The 27,709-nt window shown below is 45.1% G+C and overlaps 1 protein-coding gene across 3 annotated transcripts in view; it reads right to left on the reverse strand.

The window, feature by feature from the left end:
- Positions 1-7,803: 7,803 nt before the first annotated feature.
- NFKB1 (nuclear factor kappa B subunit 1) overlaps positions 7,804-27,709 on the reverse strand; it is a 118,318-nt gene continuing 98,412 nt past the window's right edge. For all 3 annotated transcript variants that reach the window (XM_019415962.2, XM_019415954.2, XM_019415971.2), the window contains 10 exons: positions 27,539-27,680; positions 23,953-24,067; positions 18,664-18,865; positions 18,040-18,209; positions 17,597-17,699; positions 14,957-15,081; positions 13,502-13,568; positions 13,010-13,182; positions 12,106-12,274; positions 7,804-8,646 (listed from right to left, as the gene is read on the reverse strand). In XM_019415962.2, the coding sequence (XP_019271507.2) occupies positions 8,489-8,646; positions 12,106-12,274; positions 13,010-13,182; positions 13,502-13,568; positions 14,957-15,081; positions 17,597-17,699; positions 18,040-18,209; positions 18,664-18,865; positions 23,953-24,067; positions 27,539-27,680 (1,424 nt within the window). In that variant the 3' untranslated portion in view covers positions 7,804-8,488. The remainder of the gene's footprint in view (positions 8,647-12,105; positions 12,275-13,009; positions 13,183-13,501; positions 13,569-14,956; positions 15,082-17,596; positions 17,700-18,039; positions 18,210-18,663; positions 18,866-23,952; positions 24,068-27,538; positions 27,681-27,709) is intronic.

The raw sequence follows: 27,709 nt of genomic DNA on the forward strand, positions 1-27,709 counted from the left end.
CTCTCTCACACACACAAAATAAATACATAAGCATTTTTTAAAAGGGAACATTCCATTTAAAATCTAGATCTATCTATCTCTGATCTTGTAATGATATAAGAAAAGAAAACCACTATTTGCTTAATCCACTCACAGTTATTTTTATTTTGTAATTAAAAGCATTCAAACACATACAGACCATGAGCCTGGAGGTCAGACATAACTGGGCCTTGGAGAGGGTGGTGTGGGCGACTGGGTTTTCTCCCAGTTGAGGGACTCCTGGTCATCAATTCCCTGTACTTGGATGTCTCTAGTAGGGAAGTCTGTGGAGGCCCGACTTATCCTCCACAGGGCGGGTGAAGGAAGAACCCTGCTCATTTATCATGGGAAGCCAGCCCAAGGTGGGTGAGGGACATGCTTCCCTATCCATATTTTTGGTGCTTGAACAAAAAGATTTTTAGCTCATCAAACTTGCAAATACAACGAACTAGATTTGGCCTTTTAAAGATCCAGATTGTGTTTGTGCGTGTGTGTGTGTGTGTGTGTGTGTGCATGTGTGTACGAGTATGTACGCAAATGAGGCCCGCATGCAGTGCAGTGGCTATGGGCGCATGCTCTGATATTGAACTTCCGATATGCAAATTTGGCTCCAACACAGACTGAACTTGGACAAATCACTTAAGCTCCACACCTCTGTTTCCTTATCTCTAAGATGGGCTTAATAGTAATAACTAGCTCATAAGACTGTGAAGATTGAAGAAGGTGCAGCAGGTACAGCGCCTAGCAGGGGTGAGCAGGAAATGCCCTAACTGGAATGATCAGGCCTACAGGAGCTTACACTGTTCTTGTCCAAAGAAAAAAAACAATTTAACTCTTCTCTACTAAGGAAAAATAATCACCAGGCTTCTGTGACCTGAATTGAAGGGAAAGCATTCAGGCAGAAAGCCCAAGAAGTTTCTAATTCCCTCTTCTTGTAGGCCTCTTTCCATTTTTATTGAAGCAAAAAAAGTCGAGTAGCAAGAGGCATGCCAGCTGTTGCATGATTGTGCAAAATTCTGCTTCTTCCAGCAGAGGCCTCCTGTGCACAGGAAATGAGGCTGGCGGGGCGGCGGAGGGGGGACGGCGGAGGGGACAGCCGTGGGCCACCACACTGGTTTCCAGGAGGCTTCCCCTGAATAAGGCAGGAAGGAGGGGCTGGGGAAGAGTTTGCAGGGCCTCCTAATGCCGGATGCCCTAATGCCAGTGCCGCCCAAATGTGCAAGTCTTTCTTCAAGGAAAGAAAGAAAGTGAAGGGAGGGGGTTGGGGGAGGGAGAAAGCAGAGGGGAGAAAGAGAAAGAAAGAGACAGAAAGGGAGAGAGTGAGAAAGAGATAGGGAAAGAGGAAGGAGAAAGGGCGAGAGAAACAGGAAGAGAGGCAGAGAGAGAAGGGATGGAGGGAGGAAAAAAGGAAAGATGGAAGGGAGGGAGGGTGGAGGGATTATGATTTTTAATCCTAATTTGATTACTGTGGGTGGATGAGAACTTGGCACAAAGCCTCTAGAAGAGGTGAAGGATGAGGGAGAAGTCAGATGAGCGTTTACAAGGCGCCGTAAGGGTGGGAGCAGTGGCGAGGGACGGAAACCCGAGTTCAGGCGTCATCTGAAGAAAGGCAGGAACCTGGTGAGGCAGAGGGAGTGCGGGCATGTGGGTAACACGAGGCCCACGCATTCTTTCTTGAAACTTTAAATCTGGGTTGCTTTGCCTTTCAGATCTAAAATGGTCCCTGGCTCCTGTAAGTGTGCATATGTTGATCGTCACTCAAGAGGTGCTCTGGGGGTAAGAAGTCAGGGCCAAAGGGCGGCTTTGCCCTTTCCAGATCAAAACTGGGGAGAAGGCCGCTAAGGACCACTGGCTTCCAGGAGCGCGGGAACATTTCCGGGGCGGCCCTGCCCCCTGCTGGAGAGGTCCCGTCCCCGTGTCCCCGTGGCGGTGATCTCAGGCGTGGCGGGAGGGGTGCAGGCCGGGGACTTTCGGGAACAGCGGCGGTGGAGCTTGACGGGGCTGGGACTTCTGGTCCTGGGGCGGGATTCCATATTAACACGTGGGCCTCGGGAGAGTTTGGAGGCCCCGCCTGGCGTGAATTGTTGGCAGAAGAAGAGGGGGAAGCACTGGCAGAACCTGGCAGAGTGTGGAGGACCCCGAAGCAAAGGTGGGGAGAGGGACCGGAAGGAAGGCCAGGGGGTAGGAGACCGGCCTGAGCGCGTGGCCCCTCCTGGGGGGCTGCTCGCAGGGACCAGTGTGGACGCTGGGTGATGTCACGTGTGCTGCCGATGGGACGCCGCTTTCCCGCTGCTCTGCCAGCCCTCAGTACCTGCTCTTGGCAGATTCGCCTTCCCTCTCGTAGCCCTGTCTGTGTGACCTTCCCTTTCGGAGCAGCCACGCGTTCTGTGATGGGTTGCAGAGCCAGGCCGAGGAGTGCCGTGTGAGCACTGAAGGCCGAGTCCAGACCTCGCTGCTTCCACTAGACCAGGAACCTCCAGGTACCTCGGGGGCTTTGTCATGTTGCAAAAAAATGGGCAGGAATTAAAACCCCTCCCTGTTTACTTCTCAGATTGTTATGAGAATAAATATTTGAAAATATTTTGTAAACGAAAGTTTTCAGCTTTTGTATTTTGATTTTGTTTTCAAAACTACAAAAGGAAATTTATTTCAACAGCAAAAGAGAACATTTACATTCGAACACAGTGATGAAAGGATGTCCCGCGAAAGAAAAAAAAAAAAAAGCCCCTAACATGGAGTTTTTTATTTGAATTTCTGAAACAAAATAAGTTGGGGATTCTTGCCTTAGGAAAGGAAAGGGGGAACAGCACAACACTTCTTCTTGCCAGAGCATAGTCCTTGCAGCTTGGTTGTCTAGTATCCAGCATCAATTCATGACCTACCCTGATCCTCATACACTCCCATCATGGGCCTGGAGGGTTCATCTCACCGTCTTCAGCACCAGCCTGCTTCCTGGGCCCCAAGAAGGAACCTCAGGGGAAGAGGTTTCCAGAATTCTGTTTTATTTGTTATTCTTGTGGCCTGGAGAGAATATTATTTCACTTAGAACTCCCTCCTGTTCCTTTTCCATTCATCGCAGAAATGGGAATGAAGGCCCTGACCGTTCTCTGCAGATCACAAGGAGGATAAACTTGCTTGCCCCTCTCCTTTGGGCAGGATCCCAAGGGCCACGGCCCCTTGATGCCCCTTAATCTTGGCATCAACAAACCCAAAGTCTCTTGTGTGGCGTTGAAGGAACTACAGACCACAGAGGGTGGAGAGCAGGCTTCTCCTCGAGTCAGTGCAAGAGCATTAAGACTTGGCTGTACCTTTACCCCGTCCTACCAGGTCTGATACCCTTGCTCCTCTGTGAGGATTTCCTGAAGAGAAATTTACAGTGCGTCTTTCATTCTTAATCCTGGGAAATGGTTGTGTTTGGTGATGGCCATTGACCATGACTGCAGGGGGACTTTCAGAGTGAGTGAGTGTTTGCATATACATTGGAATTAGAAAGAACTTCCAGGTTCAGCCTCCTCCATCAGTTAGGTAAAGAACTTTGATCTGTGCCAAACATGGGATCAGTTCACCCAAATCAACCCACTCCTAATAATGGGAACAAAAGTTGATCACCCTATAGCTTCCCCGCTCTTAGAGTGGCCATGAGACTGGTCTATTCAAAACTCCCATTTAGTGCCACCTGGGTGGCTCAGTCAGTTAAGCTTTTGACTTTTGATTTCGGCTCAGGTCATGATCTCATGGTTTGTGACTTTGAGCCCCACATTGGGCTCTGAACTGGCAGTACAGAGCCTGCTCGGGAAACTCTGTCTCCCTCTCCCTCTGCCCCTCCTCTGCTAACAAAAAATCTCTCTCTCTCAAAAATAAATAAATAAACATTAAAAAGAAAAAAACCCACCAAACAAAAAACCCTCCAAAATTCCATTCAAAACTCCCACAAGTACTTCTCCACGCTCTTTTCCCCTTCCAGCTATCTGGGACTGTCAATCCCCAGCAAGACCCTGGGAGCCATGGGCTGGAGGAAGAGTGACTGTCCACCAGGATCCTTTCATGACAAAGTAGAAGAGAGACACCCTACCTACCCCCTGTCCCTGCTGCAAATGTGGCTATTAAACTGCCTTACTGGAATTGGGAGATCTTGCTGTTAAATATTTTATGTGTGCCTTAGTTTACTCATCTGTAAAACAGGAACGAAATTTTTTACTTCACAAGGTTTTTAAACAAGTAATATGAGCACTAATGAATGATGGCCACCCATTGTAGTGCCTGGCACGTAACAGATGCTCACAAAATCCTTGTTGAATACGTATCTTCATTCCTGGAGGATTGTTGTGATATTTCAATGAAAATGTCATTTTGGAAACAGAGATCAAGATGGAAAAGCTAGTTGATGGAAATGAAAAAATGATATTTCAGCCCCTTCCTCCCTCTGTTTTAAGAAGCTTGGACAATCTGAGGAACTAGTCATTTGTCCAGGGGAATGGAGTAGCCTATTATAGGTATCATGGAATCTGTAATACAGGAGGATGACATCTGTTTAATTTCAAGTCCCTTTTTAGTGTCTTCCCCAACCAAAGGACAAGAATTTATAGTCTCTGGGATTGGTGTTTAAATAAAGCAGCAGGCTATGGGTACCTGGGTGGCTCAGTCAGTTGAGTGTCCAACTTTGGCTCAGGTCATGATCTCACAGCTCGTGAGTTCGAGCCCCGCGTCAGGCTCTGTGCTGATGGCTCAGAGCCTGGAGCCTGCTTTGGATTCTGTGTCTCCCTCTCTCTCTGACCCTTCCCCACTTGCACTCTGTCTCTCTCTCAAATAAACATTAAAAAAATGAAGCAGCAGGTTTATGTTTTTTTAAACATAAAAAAATGACAGTAAGGATCATAAACAGGATCAAAAATTCCTTGTACAGATTTGTATGGATTTTTTTCTTTCTCTTTGAAATATAACATCTTTCCTTCAGAGGACTTAGACATCATTAAAGAGTAACCTCGGGGATCACAGACCTAGATTTGAATCCTGGGTAAATTAGTTAATATTCAGATTATCTGTTCCCTCGCTGTACAATTGGGGTTAGGTATGTACCTTATAGAGATGTACTGTTGCCAAAGGGATTGCACATAAATTTGCCTGGCTCCTTCCTTTCCTTTGTCTTGCGAAGGTGCATCTTGCTAAGACCCTCGGCTGGTTTGTGAGGCCGCACTCAGTAGTGACCAGGAATATCCACATCATATAAAGTTACTGCAGAGGACTCAGGGGGGTCGTGAGACTGCCCAGCCTGCAAAAGTCTAGGTTATGCCTGCAGAGTAAAGATCACAAAGTTCTGAGAAAGCTATTTTTAAATGGCTTCCTGCTGAGAGACCAGCTTTCTGGAAAGGTTTATTTCCGGCCCATTGTAGCTTTCCACCTGATCTCCTACAATCCTTCTGGTATTTATCCCCATCTGCTGGTACAATATGAGAGACACTCCTTCCTCAGAGGCAGACGGCTGTTGATAGCCTTTTTGCTCAAGCACCATGCAGGGGCTCAGGCCAGCACTGAGATCTGGGAGGAGAAAGAGGAAGTTTCTGGAACAGAAGAGAAACAGGGCTTCTTATTAAAGAAGGGGAATGTTATTTTTAGTCTCTGCATGAGTTGCTTTTAGTTGTTCCTCTGGGGAGTCAGCTTCTCTTTAAAGTGACTCTCTGGTATGGGAGCTGTCAGGTTAGAGACCTGGAGAATGTAACACTCCACACAGAGAACTTAAAATATCCACCGTAATTTTACTCGTGAACCTGCTATTTGCTCAGGGCTCCGCTGAACAGCTTGTCTCTACTTGAGCAGCACGGGCTAAGGCAGCTTGAAGGTTAGACGGGTGTGACGAATGGCTGGCGACTGGAATCCTCTCGAGGCTTCCTTCCCTGATGCATCTGCTGGTTGGTACCGGCACTGGCTGTGAGCTCAAGTGAAAGCCATTGGCTGAACACCTACATGTGGCTTCTCCATGTGGCCACTTGGCTCCCTCAGAGCATGCTAACTGGGTTCCAAGAGGGGGCCTGGGCAGAAGCTGCATTGCATGTTCCTACCTAACCTCGGAAGTCACTTAGCATCACTTCTACCCTTATTGTAGGCCTCCATTGACAGAGAAGAAATGTAGGCCCCTCCCCTTAGTGGGAGGAGTGTCAGCATCCACAACTTAAGACAGGAGACCTGTGTTGGCCTGTGGAGAATGACTGCCACAGAGAGGAACGGGTGGAGGAATGGAGGCATGGGCTTGTTGTTGGAAAATTAAGGAGAGCAAGCTACTTTTTCTTTTACTTTCAAGTACAACTTTCAAACACTGGAAGAATGGATTGGAGCATGTGGAGAAATAGCAATGTAAGAGAAAAACAGAAGTAGAATTGAAAAAATATATTTTCTTTATTTGGGACACACGGTGACACGAAGAACCCAAACTGGTTTTACACCAGACGGCAAAGTCTTGCTTAGAAAGGCCTCCTCTATTTCAAGATTATTCATCCATGATTTCTAGTATTTCTGTGGTTTAATTTTTGATATACTTGGAAATCATTTTGATGAAAGGAGGGAACTGAGAGTTCAGATTGACTTCTTCCAAGTGATTAACCAGTTGGAACATACACTTACTGATTAACCATCTTTTCCTTATTGATTTGAAATTTATCACATCCTAACTTCCTATTTTGGGGTCTACTTCTGGACTCCATTATTTTAATCTACTTTCATATCCTACACTCAGATAATTCTCCAACCCGTGAGCTCTGGAACTAGACAGATCTAAATTCAGAAGCAGCTTAGCCACTGCCTACTTGAATTCTTGGGCCTCAATTTGCTTCTGTGTAAGTTGGGGATAATTGTATATATCTGATTCGGTCATTTTCAAGATTGCATGACTTCATGTGTTGTGCAAAAGCGGAGACCATTAGCTCCCAGCCCCGTGCAGGTTGGGCTCTCTGGAAGCCGGCTCTGAGACGGAGCTTCATGAGTGGGATGTTTATTTGGGGGTGCCCTAAGATCAACGCCTGTGGCTGGCCAGGGGAGGAGGCAGTAACTGGGCAGGGGGAAGACCTGTGTTGTGATGCGGACCCAAGCACCAGCCCAGCCAGTGAGAAGGGGCTCGAGCACAGACAGCCCTTCAATACTGTCCTGGGCCGACCAGCATTTGTACGCCGCATCAATCAGTGTTACTTGAGGCCATCAGCGAAACGAGTGTGACCTGGGTGAGGTGGCTTTCTGAGGCTGAAGCAGCCCCCAAAGGAACTGACAGGTGGAAGCCTTTTGCTAAGTGTGTTCCCAGCGGCCGGGTGGACGTGTCCTTTGGTAAAGAGGCTTTCTTGGTTGCCTGTCACAGAGTTCACCACAGCCCCTCACTCGAATGCTTTTCATTTCTCCTCTCCCTTATTTCCAAGTCTCTTGTGAACATTTCCAAGTGATGAACAGTTCAGCAGAGATTCACGCTGGAAGGCTGCCTGTCCCGAGCCCTCTGGTAGGCGGCTGAAGTACTTTATGCATCACAGAGGCACTGGGAACGCACCGAGGTGTGAGGAGGAATGATTTTGCACGAGGTGGAGTAAGGTGAGGCGATACAGCCTAAATGAAACGAGCCAAGCAAGGATTCGACAAACCCAGAGCTTTCATCTCACCTTAAAACACTTCTCTTTTGATCATTTTTGTTGTTCATTTCTGGGTCAAAAACTTGACTCTGAAGGGGAATGTGAATGTGATAACCAGGCTGTGGAACGATCCCGTGATTACAGGGAATCATCTCAGAAAAGTATTTCTGGAGATCAAACAAGATGAGGTCATCAATTTGCTTTTCTTTTTATTATAAAAGTAAAATAAAAAATAGCATTTATAAATCCAACATTTTTTCCTTTAAAGTATTTGATCTAAAAAACATATTTACAATAGCAAAATGCAGAAAAGGGGGAAAATACCATTTTCAGCACTGATTGTAACCATGTTTAAATATTGACATGTACAGGTTCTTTTTTTCAAATCACATAGATAACCACATTAGAAAAAGCAGTAAGCCTTTTTTATTATACACCGTGTGACTCTCATTTAAAAATATTCCTTTTCTTAATCCTTAATCTGAGTGCACGCCTGTGCTGTGGACGGCCAGAAATAACACCAGGTGGACACTGGGACACCTTTTAATGACAGTGGGAGCGCAGCAAGGGGACAGCAGCAGTGACCATGGAAAGCAGCCGGTAAAGCTCAATAAGCTAATTCGCCCACAAGGAGGCGCCAGCCCGGCTCGCCGTGACCGCTGGAGCAGCTGGAAGTGGACGGGACTAACATTCATGTGAGAACCAAGAAAGGAAGCCACCTTCAAAAGGCCTTGAATTAAATTCCGAGTGATTCAGGCAGGCTGGTTTTCCTCTGAGCACCTCTGGATGCCCTTCGCCTTCCTTCTTTTGGACAGTGTGGTGGAATTTCAGAGCTTTGGTTTTACATGGTGCGGGGCGCTGCCAGCAGGCTAGATTTTGCCTTCTATAGGTCCTTCCCGCCCGTACTCACGGGGCACTTTGTTAAGAGTCAGCAAGGAGCCGCCGCCGGTCAGAGACTCTGTAAAGCTGAGTTTGCGGAAGGAGGTCTCCACGCCGCTGTCACAGATGCTGTCGTCCCGGACCTCGTCTGGGGGAAGAAGCACAGATTCACTGGGGTGCGGCTGGGCAAAGGCAGAGTCTTAGCTCTCATACACCTTCCATTCTGGCCGGCCTCAGGGTTTGGATCTATAAGGCTCGTGGGCTGCTTCTGCCTATCGGGTTCCCCAAGTCACCGCGCCTCCCCGCCCGCGCTGCCTGCCTGTCTCTACTGTGCACGGTGAGGGGAGGAGGGAGAACCTTGAGAATATAAAAACTGTGAAGACATCAAAATTAGTCAAATGCTTTCACATCTCTTTTTTACCATGTTTATCAGAATCCTTTCTGAGTTCTCCTAACTCACAGTGTACTTTTTTTTCTTAGAAATCAGGTGTATTTTTCCAACCACCATATTACCTATTTTATAGCTGGGAAAATTGCTGAACCCTGGCAAAATAAATGGGTGACAGAAGCAGGAGGTAGAGATGAGACATCTCTCCGGGGCCTCACGTGCTAGTGAACGCTGTATGTTGCGTCCAAAACATTCTGGTGGCAAAGAAAATAAGGTGATTATGATGAAAATGAGTCTGTACTGAACAATAGGTCAAATTCTTGTTGAGAAGTGTCTTTAGAGATCTGAACAGTGTTGAGTTATTCCCCATAGAGAGGAAGTGATCAAAGAAACACAAGTCTAATATACACAAATCAAAATGATACCTTCATGTATATTCAATTCCAATATTAAAATATTAAGACCTTAATGGCATTGACACGGCTATTGTCTTCTAATTGACTTGTTGAGTTAATCCAATGAGCCAGTCTTTACTGGGTTTCTTTTAAATTTTTAAAAAATGTTTATTTATTTTTGAGAGACAGAGAGAGCATGAGTGGGGGAGGAGCAGAGAGAGAGGGAGACACAGAATCCAAAGCAGTCTCCAGGCTCTGAGCTGTCAGCACAGAGACTAACGCAGGGATCGAACCCGCGAACTGTGAGATCATGACCTGAGCTGAAGTCGGACGCTTAACTGAGCCACCAGGCACCCCTCTTTATTGGGTTTCTATTATGTGCCAGGAAGTACAAGGTATTTTAAAAACAACTACAAGTCAGAAATCAAATAAAATTTCAAAAATATAAGTATTTTCTGGGTGCTGGGTGGCTCAGTCAGTCGGAAGCATCTGACTTTGGCTCAGGTCATGATCTCACCGTTTGTGAGTTTGAGTCCCACAGCAGGTGAGATCAAACCCCGCTTAGGATGAGCATGAGCCCCACTCAGGGTGAGACCCACTTCTCTTTCTCTCTCTCTGCCCCTCGTGGGATTGTCTCTCCCTCTCTCCCTCCTCCATTCTCCCTCATTCACTGTGCCCTCTCTCAAAAAATAAAAATAAATAAAATAAATAAAATAAATAAAATAAAATAAAATAAAATAAAATAAAATAAAAAAGATATAAGTATTTTCCTGTTTCTTTGTGTAAAAGGAGCACCAGGTCAGGATATAGGAGATGTGGATTATTTTCCTGGTAGTCACATTATTCCTTTCTAAAGTGCACAACATCTGTCCTTACTCTCCTAGGAAGGGCCCTGATAAGTGACACTTGTGCTGAAACTGAAAGGCAAGAAGGAACCACCAGGTGAGGATCTTTGTAGGGAAGGGAAAGAGAAGGTTCAGGTCTTAAGACTGGCTCAGACCTGTGAGCAGAACAGTTGCAGGTGGGGGGGCCCGGGTGGTGGGGCAGGAGGAAGGGCATATGAAAGCATTTACAAGAGAGAATGGACAAAGGGACACTGCCTTTATTTATTTATTTAAATATGTTTATTTATTTTTGAGAGACAGAGCACAAGCTGGGGAGGGGCAGAGAGAGGGAGACAGAGAATGTGAATGAGGCTCCAGGCTCTGAGCTGTCAGAGCCCGATGTGGGGCTTGAACCCAAGAGCTGTGAGATTATGACCTGGGCGGAAGTCGGCTGCTTAACTAACTGAGCCACCCAGGTTCCCCAGGGACACTGCCTTTATTACTTACTGCTCTATCTTCAAAGCCTTATACTGGGCTAGGCACTCAGGATGCACTCAATAAAGATTTGGTGAATGGATGAATGAACTGGAAGGTATAAAACGGGAGTGACATAAAAGCAACTAATTTTTATTTTTTTCCTTTTTTTAAAAAACTGTTTATTTTGCGAGAGAGGGAATGGGAGCAAGCGAGTGGGGAAGGGAGAGAGAGAGAGAGAGAGGGAGTGAATCCTAAGCACAGAGACTGATGCGGGGCTTGATGACCTGAGCAGAGATCAAGAGTTGGACACTCAACCACCTGAACCACCCAGATGCCTCTCGCCTTTTTTTAATAGCACTAATTTTTAAAAAGAATCTCACTATCTGTTGTGTTGAGAGTGGACTGAAGGGAGGGGGACAGCCTGGAAGCAGGGAGACCGATGAAGAGCCGCTAGAGGAAGTGGGGCAAAAAATGAGGGCGGGTGCACAAGGGTGGTTGTCTGAGAGCAAGGACTGGGCTGTGTGTGAGGTGGTTTCTAGCAGCAAGTGTCCGTGGGCAAAGTCTCAGATTTTTGTCTAAACCTGGAGGATGGCAGTGCTTCTGCCTGACATGGCCAACTGTTCATCTTTCAAAGATGAGCAAATTCTAGTTGCTGCTATGTTCTCAGTGGTGTGTGAGCCGAGGACACTGGATGAGTCAGGAGAGGGAAGGGGGGTGGGGGGTCCAGACAGAAAGTGCGGAGTGGTCGCTGAGAGAGGGCAAGAACCCATTTACAGGGAAACAAAGGGTTATTGGGCTGTGCTGGGAGTCTGTTATGTTATGTGTTTCAGATGAGTGACGGAGGGGTGGGTAAGGGTCAGTGCTGTAGGTTGGGAGGAGGCGAAGAGAGAAGGTGAAGCCATTGCAGGGGTGGAGGTGAGGAGCTAGGGTGCTGTGGTGGGAACTGGGGCCAGTCGTGGCTCTATAAGCCTTGCTCTGTATGTTTCTCTCTCTCTTTTTTAAAGTTGTTTTTTTTTTTTTTTTTTTTTTTTGAGAGAGATAGAGCAGGGGAGGGGCAGAGAGAGAGAGAGAGAGAGAGAGAGAATCCTAAGCAGACTTTGCACTGCCAGCGCCCAGCCCGACATGGGGCTCGATCCCACAAACTGTGAGATGATGACCTGAGCTGAAATCAAGAGTCGGACACTTAGCCGACTGAGCCACCCAGGTGCCCTCTGTCTTTTTTAATTTTAAGAAGTGAGAGAAACACTATTTGCCTTAACCAGCCACATCATGTGGTTTTTAATATTTATTAGGAACTGAAGTGACCCACAGATTAATGTGACTGTTCCTGGGGACAGCCCCCCACCTGACCGGTAGCAGCAGGAGAGGGGCAGAGGGTAGAACCTGTGAGCTGCAGGGGGAAAGACAGACACACTGGACCATGTACTCAGGGAACGATGGCAGGGAGGACAGCCATATCCCAAGACACTGAAGACGCAGTCTGGGGAGCAGAGATGATCTCAGCTGTCCTGTTGTTTCCTTACCTACTGGTGACCTTGTGGAGGCAGGTGAGAGGGGCAGTGAGAGGGTCTTCCCTGGGCTGGGGGCTGCAGTTCCCGCGGTGCAGAAGGCGGCCTGGATCACTTCAATCGCTTCGGTATAGCCCATCTGTCTCAGGGCCTCCACCAGCTCTTTAATTGTCCCCCCAGAGACCTGTGAGGAAGACAGGAAGAGTGTGTCCCGGTGCCAGGAGCAAGTGGGCAGGCTGTCAGCATGACACGCACCACCCCCCTTAACCCCCGAGAGCGCCTGGCGGCACTGGAGGGGTCAGAGGGAAGAGCGGAGAAGGAGACACACGGTCGTCGAGTGGAGTTTCCTGTTTCAGCTCAGAGACCACTCAGGAAATCACAGAGAAGTGGCTTCCAGTAAGCACAGGGGACAGAGAGGGAGAGAAGTGCTGAGGCAGTGAAACTCTACCTGCAGCGAAGGTCACGCCGTATCCCTGTTTGGGCTGAAGCTCTGAAAACCACCGAGAAACAAGAGCTAACAAGGAAATCTTCAGTAGAAAATAATTTCACCTCACAGAACCCTTCCCCTCACAGAAAGCTGACTCCATGTCCTGCCACAGGATGAAGGCATGTTCTTGGGGCCAGGAAGGTAACGCACATGAATCACAGTTTGTTCGGCGGGGGGAGGGTCAAAGTTCCCTCTAAGTAGGATTTTTGCAGGAAATCGCAAGGTATTTGAAAATAGGGAACACCTGAAGGTATCTGAAAGCTGTCTTCTTACAAAAGCGGGTTTCCACCCTGGCCTGGGTCACCCTCCCAGGATATGAGCCATGAGTGACTGGTTTTCCTCCTCACAGTTAAGGGAGGGGGGAGGGAACCAGGCCCAAGTCAGCGATGTTAACAGAGGAGGGTCCAATAAAAATGTGAGGTGATGTGTTACCTCGTAGTTGTCCATAAGAGTTTTAGAAGGAGCGGGACTCAGCCGGAAGGCATTATTTAGTATCCCCAGGCCTAACTTCTGTGCCAGGGTAGCCCAGTTTTTGTCTGGATCAGGGATTTCTAGCAACTTGTAGAGCTGCAACTTGGCATCTTCAGTCAGCTGTTTCATGTCTCCTGAAGGAATGAAGAAGAAACACGGCTGTTCTAAGCGACCAGAGTCACTCTGGAGGGACTGACCATGGCCACACGGCTGCCCTCTAATGCCCAGTGGGAGCAGTGAAGCTCCTCTCCTCGCAGTTGGCAGAAGCCCTGCCGAGTAGCAGCACTATACGCGTTTTGGTAGATTACGACTGGATATTCCCCCTTGCATACGTCCAGGATCTTCTGATTCTGAAACAAGCCACTGTGCCTTTCACAGTCCAGCCTGGATAATGCTGGCTCTCCCTCACCCCTTTAAATGACAGTGTGGAGAGGACACTGGTTAAGCGCTCACCTTGTGCGAGTAAATCATCGGATGTAAACTCTGGCTCATATGGTTTCCCATTTAATATATCAAACACCTGTTGGGAAGAAAATCATGGAAAAACCTTACACATTAAAGGCGCCAGGAGGGGAATCAGTTTCTTTATGATCAAGAATTGTGTCCTCCTTAGGAGGGCCTAGTACCCCAAAGGTGGAGGAATGGGAAGGAGTCAACACCGTGACCCATGAAGTCATGACAATGCCCTTTGGGGAAAGAAAAGTCCTGGGGGCTCTGGGGCCAGGAGGCTGTGCTCTACAGGGGCCTCTGAGGTGGGTAGGAAGACCCAAGCCAACCTTGCAGAGAGCCAGGGCCACAGTCCTTCTGAGGGACGGACACCATCCAGGCCACCAAATCAGCCATGTGTTGGCACGTGATGTCTCCCTGGGAGCCAGGGTGAGAGCTGAGCTTACTCAGAGCTGTGAAGCTATGCCTCTTTGCTGCCCCCCCCCGCCCTCGTAAAAGCCTTATGAGAATGAGTTTAGTAAACTTGATCAAACAGGTATAGTAATGCTCACAAGGCCTGATGTTCTCTTTCCAGCACCTTCTACATTTTAAATTGAGGGGACACAAAGGTCTCAGGTTAAAAGGAAAAATAAATTCCATAGCTACAGAGACCCTTCTGTGTTCTCTGCAGTTCACTTTGGGTGTGCTGACTTAGGTAAGGACAACATGGGGTCACTGAAGTGGGTTATCTTTCTGTGTTCTGTGGTGAGGCTTCTGGGAAAGCCAGGTGCTCAGCATAAAAGGGGAACCGTGTGGTCTCTGCCAGGGTCACTCAACTCAACACCACGGCCCGCGAAGAGGCCAACAAGCAGTTTTTGGATGTGGAGCAGCGCTTGCCCCTAAGAAAGTCGATTTTGTTGTGTTGGAGATCAACACTGGTTGGAGGGCCAGCCTCCCTCTGGCTCTTCTTCCTGGGCTGTAAAGACCTATCAACTGTTTGCACCTTCAGATTTCAGGTCACTAGAGTTTGGAGGAAGAGTTGAAGTTTATTTACTATGTTTATATTTATTAAAGTCCTCAGAAGACTCCCTGGGTTCTTTTTATGTAAAGGAGTCACTTACCATAGTTCTAAGACAACTGGAACATCTATCCTAGCTTCAGAAATGCAGCTGGGAACAATTCTGGTGTGAGCTCAGAACGGGAAACTCTTACGTGAGTTGTGTGTTTTCTCCTGCAGAACCCTCTCTCACAACTGAACCCTGATCTGATTAGGCATATGCTTTTACACTCATAACTCTCCTGACCTAGATCTTTCATGGATAGGCTTTTCAAGATAAATATGTCTCTTGACAAGCAGACTTTCTTAAAAATAAAAGGCATGTGCTTTGGGGAATAAAGACCCAGGAAGACCATCTGTTCTTATATTCCTGAATCATTAGCTCCCTCTGGAGCTGCCATCAAATAGCCTGGAGCCACACTCACCTGCCAGTTGGTGGCCATATCTAGAGGTGTGGTTCCAGGCACGACTCCTTCATCCTCTCCATCTTTTTCCCAAGAGTCATCCAGGTCATAGAGAGGCTCAAAGTTCTCCACGAGGGGATCTGCACCTGTGAAGTCAAGTTACACAGCATTAGGCAAACCCAGATCTTGTTGACTCTGAACTGCTTGCAGAGCTCAGGTTTCCAAAGGCAAAACACAATAGCTCCTAGAGGCAATTACACCTGGATAATTTTTATTTTTCCATTTTATTTTTAAAATATATTTTGGGGGGGGGGGGCGGCAGAGAGAGAGAGAGAGAGAGAGAGAGAGACAGAATCCAAAGCAGGGTCCAGGCTCCGAGCTGTCAGCACAGAGCCTGACATGGGGCTCAAACTCATGAGCCACGAGATCCTGACCTGAGCTGAAGTTGGACACTTAACCAACTGCGCCACCCAGGCGCCCCCACCTGGATAATTTTTGATACATAAAACATGTTTCTACAGAAATATTCAGAGAGCTTCTTTTAAATTCTAATTTATTTTGACTGTAAATATGTCTGATGATACCCTATATAGCTACTGACATTTTCAACAACAAAAGACGTGGAGTACCCTGACCCTCACATTTAAGTCTCTAGGACGGTTTTCAACCGAAAGATGCACCTTTCGTCTGAGGGGTAATGGCAGCAGTTTACAGGGACTGGGGTGTGCCCTCAGCATTAAGGTCCTAATTTTCTGTTTAGGTTTGTGCCCACCACTGCACACTCTTCACTCCATTCTCCCACTTGCTCAATAGAACAAAGAAACTTGCTGTATAGGGACAACATGCTCAGTTTTCTTCCTGGGTACAGCACTGCCAGGGTCCCGATCCTTAAACAAACAGACACCACAAAAAAACCTTCTCTTAGGAGGTACAGTTATTGAAAATTTTAGGGCTGCTCTTGGAAGAATCTAGTCTGCTTCTTAACGTGTAGCAAGAAAACACCAAAAGTCACTTAGAGATTAGAGCTAGAGTTACTTCTTAAAGGCTTAAAGACTGTTTTTATGGGACTGTTTAGTCTGATGTCTAACAAAACGGTAGTAAGTTCAGAACACCCTTCTGGGAAGAACTTGTTTTTATCTTGCTGGGAGAATGTTAGTTTTGTGCCAACTTCAATAATAGGAGAGGGCCTAATGAAAGTCAGAGAAGGATCTTCATGCTGTTTCTTAGTTCTTCCTCCCAGGCCTGGCCTGATCTTGAAGGCAGGGAATGCCACGTGACCATGGAAACAGTGGAGGAACTAAGAGGAACAATGTATGGGCTGGAGAAGGCTGGAGGAGCTGAACTATATCTCTCCTCCTTAAGTGACCTTCTTCAGGACTTTGAGCTCAGGACTAGGATTTGCATCTGAGTTCCTTCATTTATATAGTGGAGAAACCGCTACTCGCTACTCCTTTCATGGGATACTGAGAATTCAAGGGAAAGCATTTTTGAAAAGGTTATAGCTTCTTGTCTGAAGGAATTTCTTAATTATAATCAGTGACTACCCAAACTATGCATACATAACTGCAATCAGAGTGTCCTGCTCAAGAGAAAGTTCAACTTGACAAAGGCTAAGAAGAGGCTATTGTTTCTTTGGATACGATTTTGTTTACTAGAAAAATGTGGGGCTCTCAAATAAAAAGTTTGTACATCTTCCTGGACTCAATTTTGAAAGAAGGTACTTACTTCACTCTGTTTTCTTAAATTTATGAAACATTTACTTCCCAAAAAGGTTTTAATAATCTCTAAAGTAAATCAGATATGCCAGAGAAGGTCTGAGATACTAATTCCATTAAACATTTGTTGAGGTCTAAATATACAAGGCAAGAGAGATTCAAGGGTGAGCAGCGATAATTTTCTATACTTCACAGGACTAGAGAAGTGAACGGAGTAACACCTGCAAATCCTTGAGCAAAGTAGGAGAGAGAAACAGAGTAGAGAGAATAGGGTCTGGAGGTTCAGACGACCAAGTGTGATTCACAGGTATGCCACGTACTGGGACCCTGGGACTGGTACCCACAGGTCTCTCCAGTCTGCCTCCTTGGCTGTGAGATGGCAAAAATAATAATGGTACTTACCTCAAAAGGTTATTGCAGATTAAATGAGACCATGCATGTGACATGCCTGGTACACAGTAAGGTCAATAAAGGCTAGCCATTTCTAGTGCCTCGCATATGATAGTACTCAATACGTGACCCATTTGTTTTTTCCTATTATTTCAACTTCTAAGAGACCTCTGTTGCCAAAGGAAATTTTAAAATTATGTCATATACCAGTAAACTTTTTTCTGCAGACTTCTGGCAATGTCTGAGGCTGGTACTGCTCAGAGTTCTTTAAGGAATCAAATTCAACTTTTAAGAAGATCTTCTGTCGTGGGAGTCACCTAAACCACGAACACCCAAAACAAACAGATGAAGTAGAGAGTAAAGATTGACATGCCCATCAGGATGAAGCCCGGGATTACTAGTCCAAAGAGCATCATGCAGTTAAAGCGTGATTTGTATTTACTCATGCCTTTCAGCAGCAGCTCTGTGGCTTAAAGAAGATGACATGGCTGCTGAATTGGGGTTGGGTTTGCACTCCTGATAGCGTTTTCCATTACTAACCGCCAGGCCGCCTTACCTGCTGCTTTGAGAAGAGCCGCCAGCCTGGTGGACCCTCTCCCGGCTGCTATGTGCAGGGGTGTGGTTCCATCATATGTGGTACTGTCTACATAGGCATCACCCTAAAATCCAGCCAACACAGGAAAGAGTTAGTGGAAGGTTCTCTCACGGTTTAGTCCCCACCTTCTCCTGTCAGCATGACCCTTCGGTCATGTTAATAGGTCATATTACTAGCCCAGTTGCTATTTGGGGCAGACTCTGTCACTGAAAACATCTCCAATTAGAGATACTGGGCAGATGGTGTCAGGAATGCCCGAAGCTGCTACTGTGGAGCCTTGAGTAGATACTGAATAAACAGAGGTACTGTAAGGAGAAAACCTGTTACTGACATCATTCCTTGAAAAGATGGTCTCAATTCCCTCTTGGGAATTGAATGCCAAGGCAAATACGTGTGTCCTTTACCTCCAGGAGCAGACAGCCAGCAAGGGAGATGTTGTCCCGCTCCACAGCTAGGTGCAGCGCCGAGCGCCCCGACTTCCTCTCCTGGGCGTTGACGTCGGCCCCGGCGGCCACCAGCAGCAACAGACAGGCCATGCTGTTGCTCATCACGGCTATGTGAATGGCGGTTAGACCTGCAGCCCAAGCACAGGGACAGTCATGGAGCTGGAAGGCTGCTCACAAGATGGCAAAACTGGACCCTATGGAAGGAATGCTGTCAAGTTTCAGCACGCCTCGTGTCTCCACTCCACACGGCCTCAAAAGGTGCTGTAAGTCTGTTGTTCTGCATGTAAACCCACAGTCTGCTTGTATGTTCTCAGGAGAAACAGAGCAAATAAACAATCTCTGGATAAATGATGCTTTCTATGCTCAGGCCTCTGCTTTTTCCTCCTACTAACTATTCCAAATCATCTTTAAAGAAATTAGTTATGGTGAGCAACAGAAATTCTCACAAGAGATGACGAACTCCAGGTGTCTAAGGAAAGCATTTTGGGGTGCAAATCAAATTACACACATTTATCAAATAGCTACCAATTGTTTAAAGAGCAGACAGAGAAGGTTATACCATAATGTGTGTTTGTCTCTTACCTTCCCCATTAGGGTGGTCGATAAGTAGTGCTGCCTTTTTGTGCTTGAGTAAAACACTGAGAATTTTATCTTGTCCTTCTTTGGCAGCTAGGTGCAAAACAGAGTTACCCAAGCGGTCCAGGAGGCTCAGGTCGGCCCCGGCCTTCAGCAAGTCCTCCACCACAGCCTCCTGCTTGGTGATCACGGCCAAGTGCAAGGGTGTCTGGCAAGTAGAGAAGGGGCAGGAGATACACTGGTCAGTGGCAAGCACCTGAACCCATGGGCTTGGTAGCTGCCACTACAATAGGTGGAGTCATCCCTCGGGGCCATTTCCCATTGCCAGATTAACGCCTCCCTACCGCAGATGTTCCATATCCTGTGCTAATGGAGTGTGTATGCTGGACTGCTATTGAGCCATGCAATAATTAAGATTATTTTTATATTTAAAATTCTTAACAGCTTTCTTGTTTCTCATTACAGCCCGCTGATTGTTAATATGTGAATTCTTCTAATAATAAATTTAAATTTATTGAATTTCTAGTAGGAATCTATCTTCAGCTGATAATTCTGTATGTTAACAAATCAAAGCAAGGCTACAAATTTACTGAAGAAGTTGAAATGAACTACTCAATAGAAGCCAATTAACAAAGGTGCCATGATTCTACATTAATATGGAAAATGAGTTTGCTAAGTTAAAGAATATTTTTCCATGGACTGGCTCCATGAGGCAAATCAATAGAACTCTGGCACCTCCATTGTAATAACAGGTGTCAAAGGGTTCTAAATGTCTTTTTTAAAATTAATTAATCTATTTTGAGAAAGTGAGAGCATGACCGGGGGAGGGGCGGAGACAGAAGGGGACAGAGGATCTGAAGCAGGCTGTGCTGACAGCACAGAGTCCTTATGGGGCTCGAACCCACGAACTTCGAGATCATGACCTAAGCTGAAGTCGGACAGATGCTTAACCGACTGAGCCACCCAGGCGCCACAGAATTCTAAATGTCTTCACCAGGACAATAGAACTATCTCACTAAGAGGGCTCGGATGAACAAACAAGTGGAAGTGCCGGCACCTAATAGGTGCATAAACAGCCATCTGACTTAACTCTGCCCACAAAGTAGTGCCTCGGAGAATGCAAATGAGATGTTTTGCAAACTGAGTGTTTTCAAAATGAGCAAGACAAACACAATCAGGAAAGTATCTTTCAAAGAACTGAGGTCACCGACAGAGAATGGCAGTATATTTTTAAACAAATCAGTCTATTTCACAGAAGTCTCTGAAATCCAGTCTGTCTAGTGACAACTTGCCTAAACTTTTCTCCCTCAGTAAGCGATCACTGGCCACAGCAGAGCGACAGCAGGTGAGCCACAGCACTCTGGCTGCAGGATGACCACAGCACAGGAGATGCTGAAAGACGCTCCCGTGGCCGTGTCTCAGTTACAGTGATGAGCTCATACAACACAAACAAGACAGACTATTCGGCCAAATTACCATTCTCTTTTATGTTTTTCATCTTTTACAGCTTGAAATAGAATGATGTCCTCAAAACTTTAGATACTGTAGCCAAGAGCCTTCTTCTCAAAAAATAAATATGTTAAAAAAAAAAGCCTGCATTTATTAATCTAAAATGCTATTTGGGGGAGATGAAAAAAGTCTGAAAGAGAATGAGACGGTAAAAAAGATCTGAAATTACAAAATATTATACGATTCAGAAATCAGCAATTATCTCTAGACTTAATACGATTTTTTTCATGTTATACAAATTCTGTTACTATGATAAGCTTTTTTTTTAAGTTCTCTCCTATAGTATCACCAATTTTTCAATTTCTTAATTTCTATGAGATTTCAGGATGTGGATCTTTAACCCCAGAATTATAGAATGTAGTGTGGATTGCATGTGAGAGTATACGAAAATGTCTATATATTTCAAGTATATATGTTTATGTAGCCAATATATGGAAAAGTACTTACAAATGTAATAGTTGTATTTGGGAATGGAGTTGGGAGACTTGTATATTGCCAGGGAGGGCAACTTTTGAGTTTCTAGTATATTTCCTTATGTACCATTTAAAGAACCATGAACATATATTATATTTATAAAAATTAAAAATATAAAAGAAAAAAACCCCACATGCACAAAACCCCCCACTAATGTTACATGGGAATGTATGCAAACAAAACAATCCATATCAAACACATTAGAGTGGTTGTCTATGGTCAGGGGGAGAAGAAGAGGAAGGGTTTAAAGGCAACAGATTTCAGAAATGTTTTCAGAAGAATCCTAACTCTATACACTTGGATTATTTTGAGTGTATCTCTAGAGAGTGGGTGGGGAGAGCGATCTGATCATGACAGATGGTCACAGAAATGTACTAAGATTAGTGAATGGTATTTTGGGAGGTTGTCTAAGACAATTGCCAAATAATCCAAATTACTTAGAGAACTCTATAATTTTTCCATCAAGAACAGTTAACAGAGAAACTTTACAAAGATAAATGCAGCCAACTTTTAGCCTTTTCTAGTTCTCAGAGCAAAGTTGTGATTGGTATATGTTTCAGCCATACAAGGCATACCAGGGGATCCAGAATCCTTGCCCATAAATGAGAGCAGTGGTAAGTTGGGGGAAAAATGGACTTATGGTCTCCTGAGAGTCCCTGTATCAGAAGGCGTGGAAGTGTCAAGGGTGGTGGTTTTGAGATTTTTGTGTGTGTAGCCTACTGGAGAGAGTCTCTATATACGTAACCAAATGATACAGTAAGGAGGTTAGCACATAATAAATCACAACTACTAATCCTGCTGTGTGGTGTCCTTTGCAGAGCCTATTTATAAACAGAAAAACAAGTAATTCCTTGAATCTGACCTACAGGCAGTGACGTTAAGCAGTCTTTGAGAGGAGGACCGAGAAGTGACAGTGTCCCGTTCCCAGTTTTATTTGCAAACTTGTGATGGCTGAGAGGAACAATCCGTCCTAAAGCCCGAGAGAATCAAGCTTTACGGGCCAGATGACTCTCCAAACACCAACAGCCCCCAAAATGGTATGCGAATCTGAAGACATCCTTTAAATGTCTACCTAAAATTAGAATTCACTTTCATTGCTTTATATTCTCAGTCAGTGAAGAATCCCCAACTTCATTCTTCCTTTGACATTAAGCATTACAGCCAGGGAAGGAGCCTAAAGCCTTACATCAAATGGGAAACTTACTTCCCTTCTCAGGAAACACCTATGCACAGATAAAAATCTAGTGACAGCCACATGTAAACATTTTAGTTCGTTTGCTTTGAAGAAATAAAAATGATTCACAACACCTGCTTTAACAATTGAGAAGGGGAACAGGTACTTTACTGTGCAATTAACTGCACATGATTGTTGTCCACATTTTTAGAGTGACAGATATGCCTGGACCAGGCATCCGAACACACCATCCAGGCCAGCAAGGGCTGGGAAGTCACTTTGGGTGCAGTGAAGGGAGGGAGAAAATGGGAAAGATGAGAAGGGGCCAGACCAGGAGACTGGGACCAAAGCCAGGTGGGCTGGGGCAAAGGCAAGCTAGGAGGAGACTGTGCTCCTGGGCAGGAAATGGAACAGCCCCGGTGGTAGCGTGCCCCTAACCAGAGAGACCGGCTCCGACGCCAGCATCCAGGCTTTGGTTCCGCCAAGCAGAAGTTTCGATCTCTGCATGTGCCTATCAGGCACCCTCACAGGGTCCCAGCTACCTTCTCTCTGCCATATCTGCAGACTTCTGTACCAGGGTTCCTCGAGTTGCTTTTGAGCCCACTGAATTCCTGTTCAAACCTGATCTGGGCAAAACTCTGGTGTTCCCTGTTTTCCTCAATTTGAGATGTCTTTCTGTTTTTGAAAGACACTTTCTCCTCAACCAACCTTTTTACCTTTCCGTATTCTGATTTCAGCACCCTTTATTTGATACACACTTAATCTAGATGTTGTAAAAATGTGTTTTAGCAGACGTCAAAATTCTTATAAATTACTGGCTTTCCAACTTAATTTTTTTTCAGTTGTATTTTTCTTGACAAATATGATGTATTACTCTAGGTTTCTCTGTACTGCATATTTGAAAGCTGCTAAGAGAGTAAATCTTAAAAGTTCTTATTGCAAGAAAAACAAATTTGTAACTATGGGTGGTGATGGATGATAAACTTATTTTGGTGATCATTTTGTGATTTATGCAAATATCAAATCACTATATACCTTAAACTAATACAATGCTATATGTCAGTTATATTTCAGTTAAAAAAAGAGAGAAGAAAAACAGGTGCTCAACATCACTCATCAGGGAGATGCAAATCAAAACTACAATGAGATATCACCTCACACCAGTCAGAAAGGCTAAAATCAAAAACTTAAGAAACAAGTGTTGGTGAGGATATGGAGAAAAAGGCACACTCTTGCACTGTTGGTGGGAATGCAAACTGTTGCACCCACTGTGGAAAACAGTATGGAGAATCCTCAAAAAATTAAAAATAGAACTACCCTAAAACCCAGTAATTGCACTACTGGGTATCTACTCCCAAAATACAAAACACTAATTCAAAGGGATACATGCACCCTTATATTTGTAACAGCATTGTTTACAATGGCCAAACTATGCAAACAGCCCAAGTGTCCATCAACAGATGAATGGGTAAAGGAGATGTGACACACACACACACACACACACACACACACACACACGGATATTATTCATCCATAAAAAAGAATGAAATCTTGCCATTTGCAACAACATGGATGGAGCTAGAGAGTATAATGCTAAGTGAAATAAGTCAGTCAGAGAAAAACAAATACCATATGATCTCATTCATATGTAGAATTTAAGAAACAAAACAAACAAGCAAAAGGGGGAAAAAAAGTGAGGAGCAAACCAAGAAACAGGCTCAACTACAGAGAACAAACTAATGATTACCAGATGGGAAGTGGGTGGGGGGATGGGGAAAACAGGGGATGGGGATTAAAGAGTATACTTAGTATAATGAAAAAAACACAACAAATTAAGAAAAGAAAAAAAAAAATGGATCAACTCTTTGACAGATTTCTAAAGTGTAAACTTTGTCTTCCCCCAGCATGAGTGGGGGATTTCTACCGTGGAGTGATTTCTATTACATTCATAGGTTAAAGGATCCTAAATCATAAATAATATTCCCAAGTAATGGGCTTTTAGGATATAACTTATACAACAATGCACTGTATTTTTGCTACTGTTAACATTATTAGAAATAATACATATACACATGCACACGCACATGTGCAAACACGCACCAACGGTGAAGTTTTCTTCAGTTGGTGTTTCTGCTTACCTGGTAGAGATCATTTCTCATATTGATAATGTCATCAGAAATCAAGCCAGACGTGACTTCTAGTAGATCCCTCACAAGCTGGGCATGAAGATGGATGATTGCTAAGTGTAAGACACTGGAAAAAAAAGAGTGGCAATAATCAGCTGAAGTGTTAGTGAAAAAAAAAAAAAGATTTCCAAGAAACGATCAGACTTGCAGACTGAACCTGGCTCTCATACTTAAGTTTTATTTGGGCCCCAAATGCCTTGAATATGAGGTGGGGATGTTCTGTTGCTTATCCAGGCAGCTACACTCACTTACCATGCTTGCCTGGCCTCTAGGGGCATTTTGGTTTGACCTTTGAGGTATACAGGGATCTGGGCCTTGAGGCAGAGAGGCCTAAGTTCAAATCCCAACTCTGTCTCCCTGCAGTGGTTTTGGTGCATTTTCTCCTCTAGCCTCTTCCTGGCTTCCCTTTACATACAGATCATGTATGGAAAATGCCCAGCACTTGGAACTATTCAGAAAAATGTAGTTACTTCACCTAGCCTTGCCAGCCTCCTCTAAAACACAGTGTGGTGTCTTTTTAAAGATCTTTCCAGACCCCAGGAGGGGAGGATAGGGTTAGGCTTTTAACTACTGGGAGAAGATTCTTGAGGCAAATTTCTGAAGGAACAATGTGATTATATTTCTCCCTTGTAAATATTCCCTCTGCCTGGAATGGTTTTGCTCCTCTTCTCTGCCTAGACAATGCCTACTCCATCCTTCACATTCCAGTTCAAACCTCACCTCGTCTCTGAACTTCCTAGGCGGACCACACTGTCTCCACTCAAGTTCACTGCTTGTTATGCAACTGTAGTTTTTCGTATGCCTTTCTCCCTCTCTGACCTGTGACCTCAGGGCTGGTTCTCCCTGGGTCAGCCTCAAGCCCTGGCACACAATTTAGGCACTAAAATTTAGGCACACAATTTAAGCACTAGGACCTTATGCTAATGAGGTCGAAAATATCGGCAGGTGCCAAGCATCACTCCTAGGGACACAATGTTTTAATTGTTAAAACAACTTCCTATTAAAATTAATTTGAAATGATGCGACACTAACAACAATAAAAGTTGTTTAGAGCTTCTATTTGCCAGACCATCATAAGCAGTTGACATACGTGATCTTATTTAATCACAACAAGAAGCCCTGTGAGGTAGGTTAACATTATCCTCATTTTTCAGATGATGAAACTTGGACTTGTAGGTATAAGAGAACTCAAGTCAGGTCATATAACTAGTGAGTGGTGAAGCTGGGAGGCCAGCCCAGGTCCACCTGGCTCCAAAGCCATCTCTTAATCCCTTAAGCCACCCTGCTGAGGGGGCACATGGGCACTGCTCTGTGGAGTCACAGATGGACACCTAAGATAATGAATATTCCAAAGTATGGACAGATTGTGATACAGAGCACACTCAAAGTATCGCATGGTGGCAGGACAGCTGGGCTTTGAGGCACAGCCTCGATTTTCTCCAAATGAAAAATCTTCGGTGTCACTTTATTCAGACCTCTTTCTTAGCAAGAGCAAGTGTAAAATTTTACTAGGGATTAACATTGGCACAGGAGGGCCTGAAAAACTAACTTCTGACTTCATTACTTGAGAGAGCAAATGATGTCAAGGGGTCACTACTGACTCTTGAAACGTGAGACTGGAAGAAGACTTCTAAAAAGGGCTTCAAGTCTGATGCAGCCATGACGCATTTGTACCAAGAAAAAGGTCATACTTCAAAACTGCCTAGAAATTTCCATGCGCAGCTCAGCATTTCATAGCAGAAGTACATTCTCTCTCCCCCTTAAATCCTCACACCTTCATGGGAATTTCCCCAACACCAGAAGTTCTTTTCTTTTCTTTTCTTTTCTTTTCTTTTCTTTTCTTTTCTTTTCTTCATTGTATATGCTGTGATGACTAATGGTTACAAGATTCAGATTATTAGCTGAGCGTGACGAGTTCAATGAAAACGAGACCTGAGCTGTGAGGACCAATGGTTTTCCTTTGTCTGCATTCTTACGAGGGCTCCTCTTTGGTCTCTCCACATCGCTCGTCTCTGCCCTCTACCTGTGGCAAGCCCCGAGGGCCTGCTTGCAGGAGGAGTATGTTTGTGGTCCTAGGAGGGGACTCTAAGTATTCATGTTCTGCTGGGTGGGGAAAGTCACCTCCTTGGTCCCTCCATATGTGTCCTTACACATGCGTGGTGTATGGTGTATGAAGGGAAGGCTGTGGAAAAGATTTCGGGGCATATGCATTCAAGTGGGTGCATTGAGGGGAATGCGTGCGTCTTCCCCTCAATGCACCCACTTGAATGCATGTGCCCCGAAATCTTTTCCACAACCTTCCCTTCATATACCAGCAGCCCTTCCTAGCTTCTATGTGCTCATCTTTCTCAGGCTCATCAATGCAGCAGGTCCCTGAAAATATCACTTGAAACCCTGTTCTATCTTGGTTAACTGCTTTCTCTTGTGGTTCCATGTTATTGAGTGCTAATTGGATTCTTTAACCCTGTAAAAGCATTCTGCTGTTCGCAGCATTGCATGAGGAAGGCTGTACCGGTTCCTCTCATACTGTATAACAAGGCCAGTGGTTATACCACATCCTTGGTTACGTTGCAAGGAATGAGAACAAAGGTCTCTGTTTGAAACCCTGAGGTTGGCACTTTCCTGAAGTGTTTGATTCAGTTTTTTAACTGAGGTTGAAAACATAGCACTCAGGAACTCCTCTACAGAAAAGGGTTTCTCAGTGTTGACACTATTTTAGGAAAGTTTTAGATAAGGCCCTTGACTCGAATATGAGGGCTGTTGTCTCTTGTTATTCTCACTGGCTTTTGAGATCATTTTGGAGTCTCGATGCGAGGACTCCGAGAACTGTTTTAGAAAGAAGCCAGGTGCTTTGCAAATATAAGCTCAGTAACAGCAGAAACGGAGGCATGCTGAGTGGAATGTTGGACTCCCACACAGCGTGGGTTATGGCTGTCACAGGAGTCTGATCCAGTCCCAGACTGGTAACCAGTAGCAGAGGCAGTAGGGAAGGAACCAATAACTGGGAAAGAATGACAATGATCGCTTACTTGTTTTGTTACCATTGTTGTTGTGCTGTCTTTACTGGGCTTTTTCTTGACACTACTACCAGGAGAACTGTGCAGCCGGGGTAACAAGTGCTTTAGGAATTTGGTTGGACCACATTTATTGTCATCTCATTTTGGTAAATAAAGCAGATGTTATTAACCCAATAAATAAATACGTGTTTGTTAAATTTTATCCCAAATGTTATCCCAATAAATAAAGCAAGGTTTTTGAAAACGTACCATTCCCCGCACATATCTTATCCTTCTTGCCCAGCCTGATGTGCTCTTAGATGAAGGCTTAAATGTTCTAACGTCCAACAGGTGGGAACCACAGGACCGGAGAAGCAAATTATGGATTCAACCTCACTGACACAGGACTGTCCGTGACAGTCTTCCAGTTACAGGACCCAATACCTTTAAACAATTCTTTTTATCCCTAGCCAGTATGCATACGATGATTTTCTCACTTCCTTACCCTAAAACAACCTTTGTTTGCAAAAGTCCTGACTTACCTGTCCCCATTCTCATCCTGCACTGCAGCGAGATGGCGCTGAACAGCCAGCAGCATCTTCACATCTCCTGTCACTGCGTAGTCAAAAAGGGCATTGGCATGCCGCTTGGCCAGCTGCATAGCCTTCTCTAGGAAGAGGTTATCTGCAAGGCAATGAGCACAATCACAGTGG

The sequence above is a fragment of the Panthera pardus genome, unplaced genomic scaffold (assembly GCF_024362965.1).
Source record: "Panthera pardus isolate Hobbes unplaced genomic scaffold, ASM2436296v1 HiC_scaffold_13, whole genome shotgun sequence".
Classification (NCBI taxonomy): Eukaryota; Metazoa; Chordata; class Mammalia; order Carnivora; family Felidae; genus Panthera; species Panthera pardus.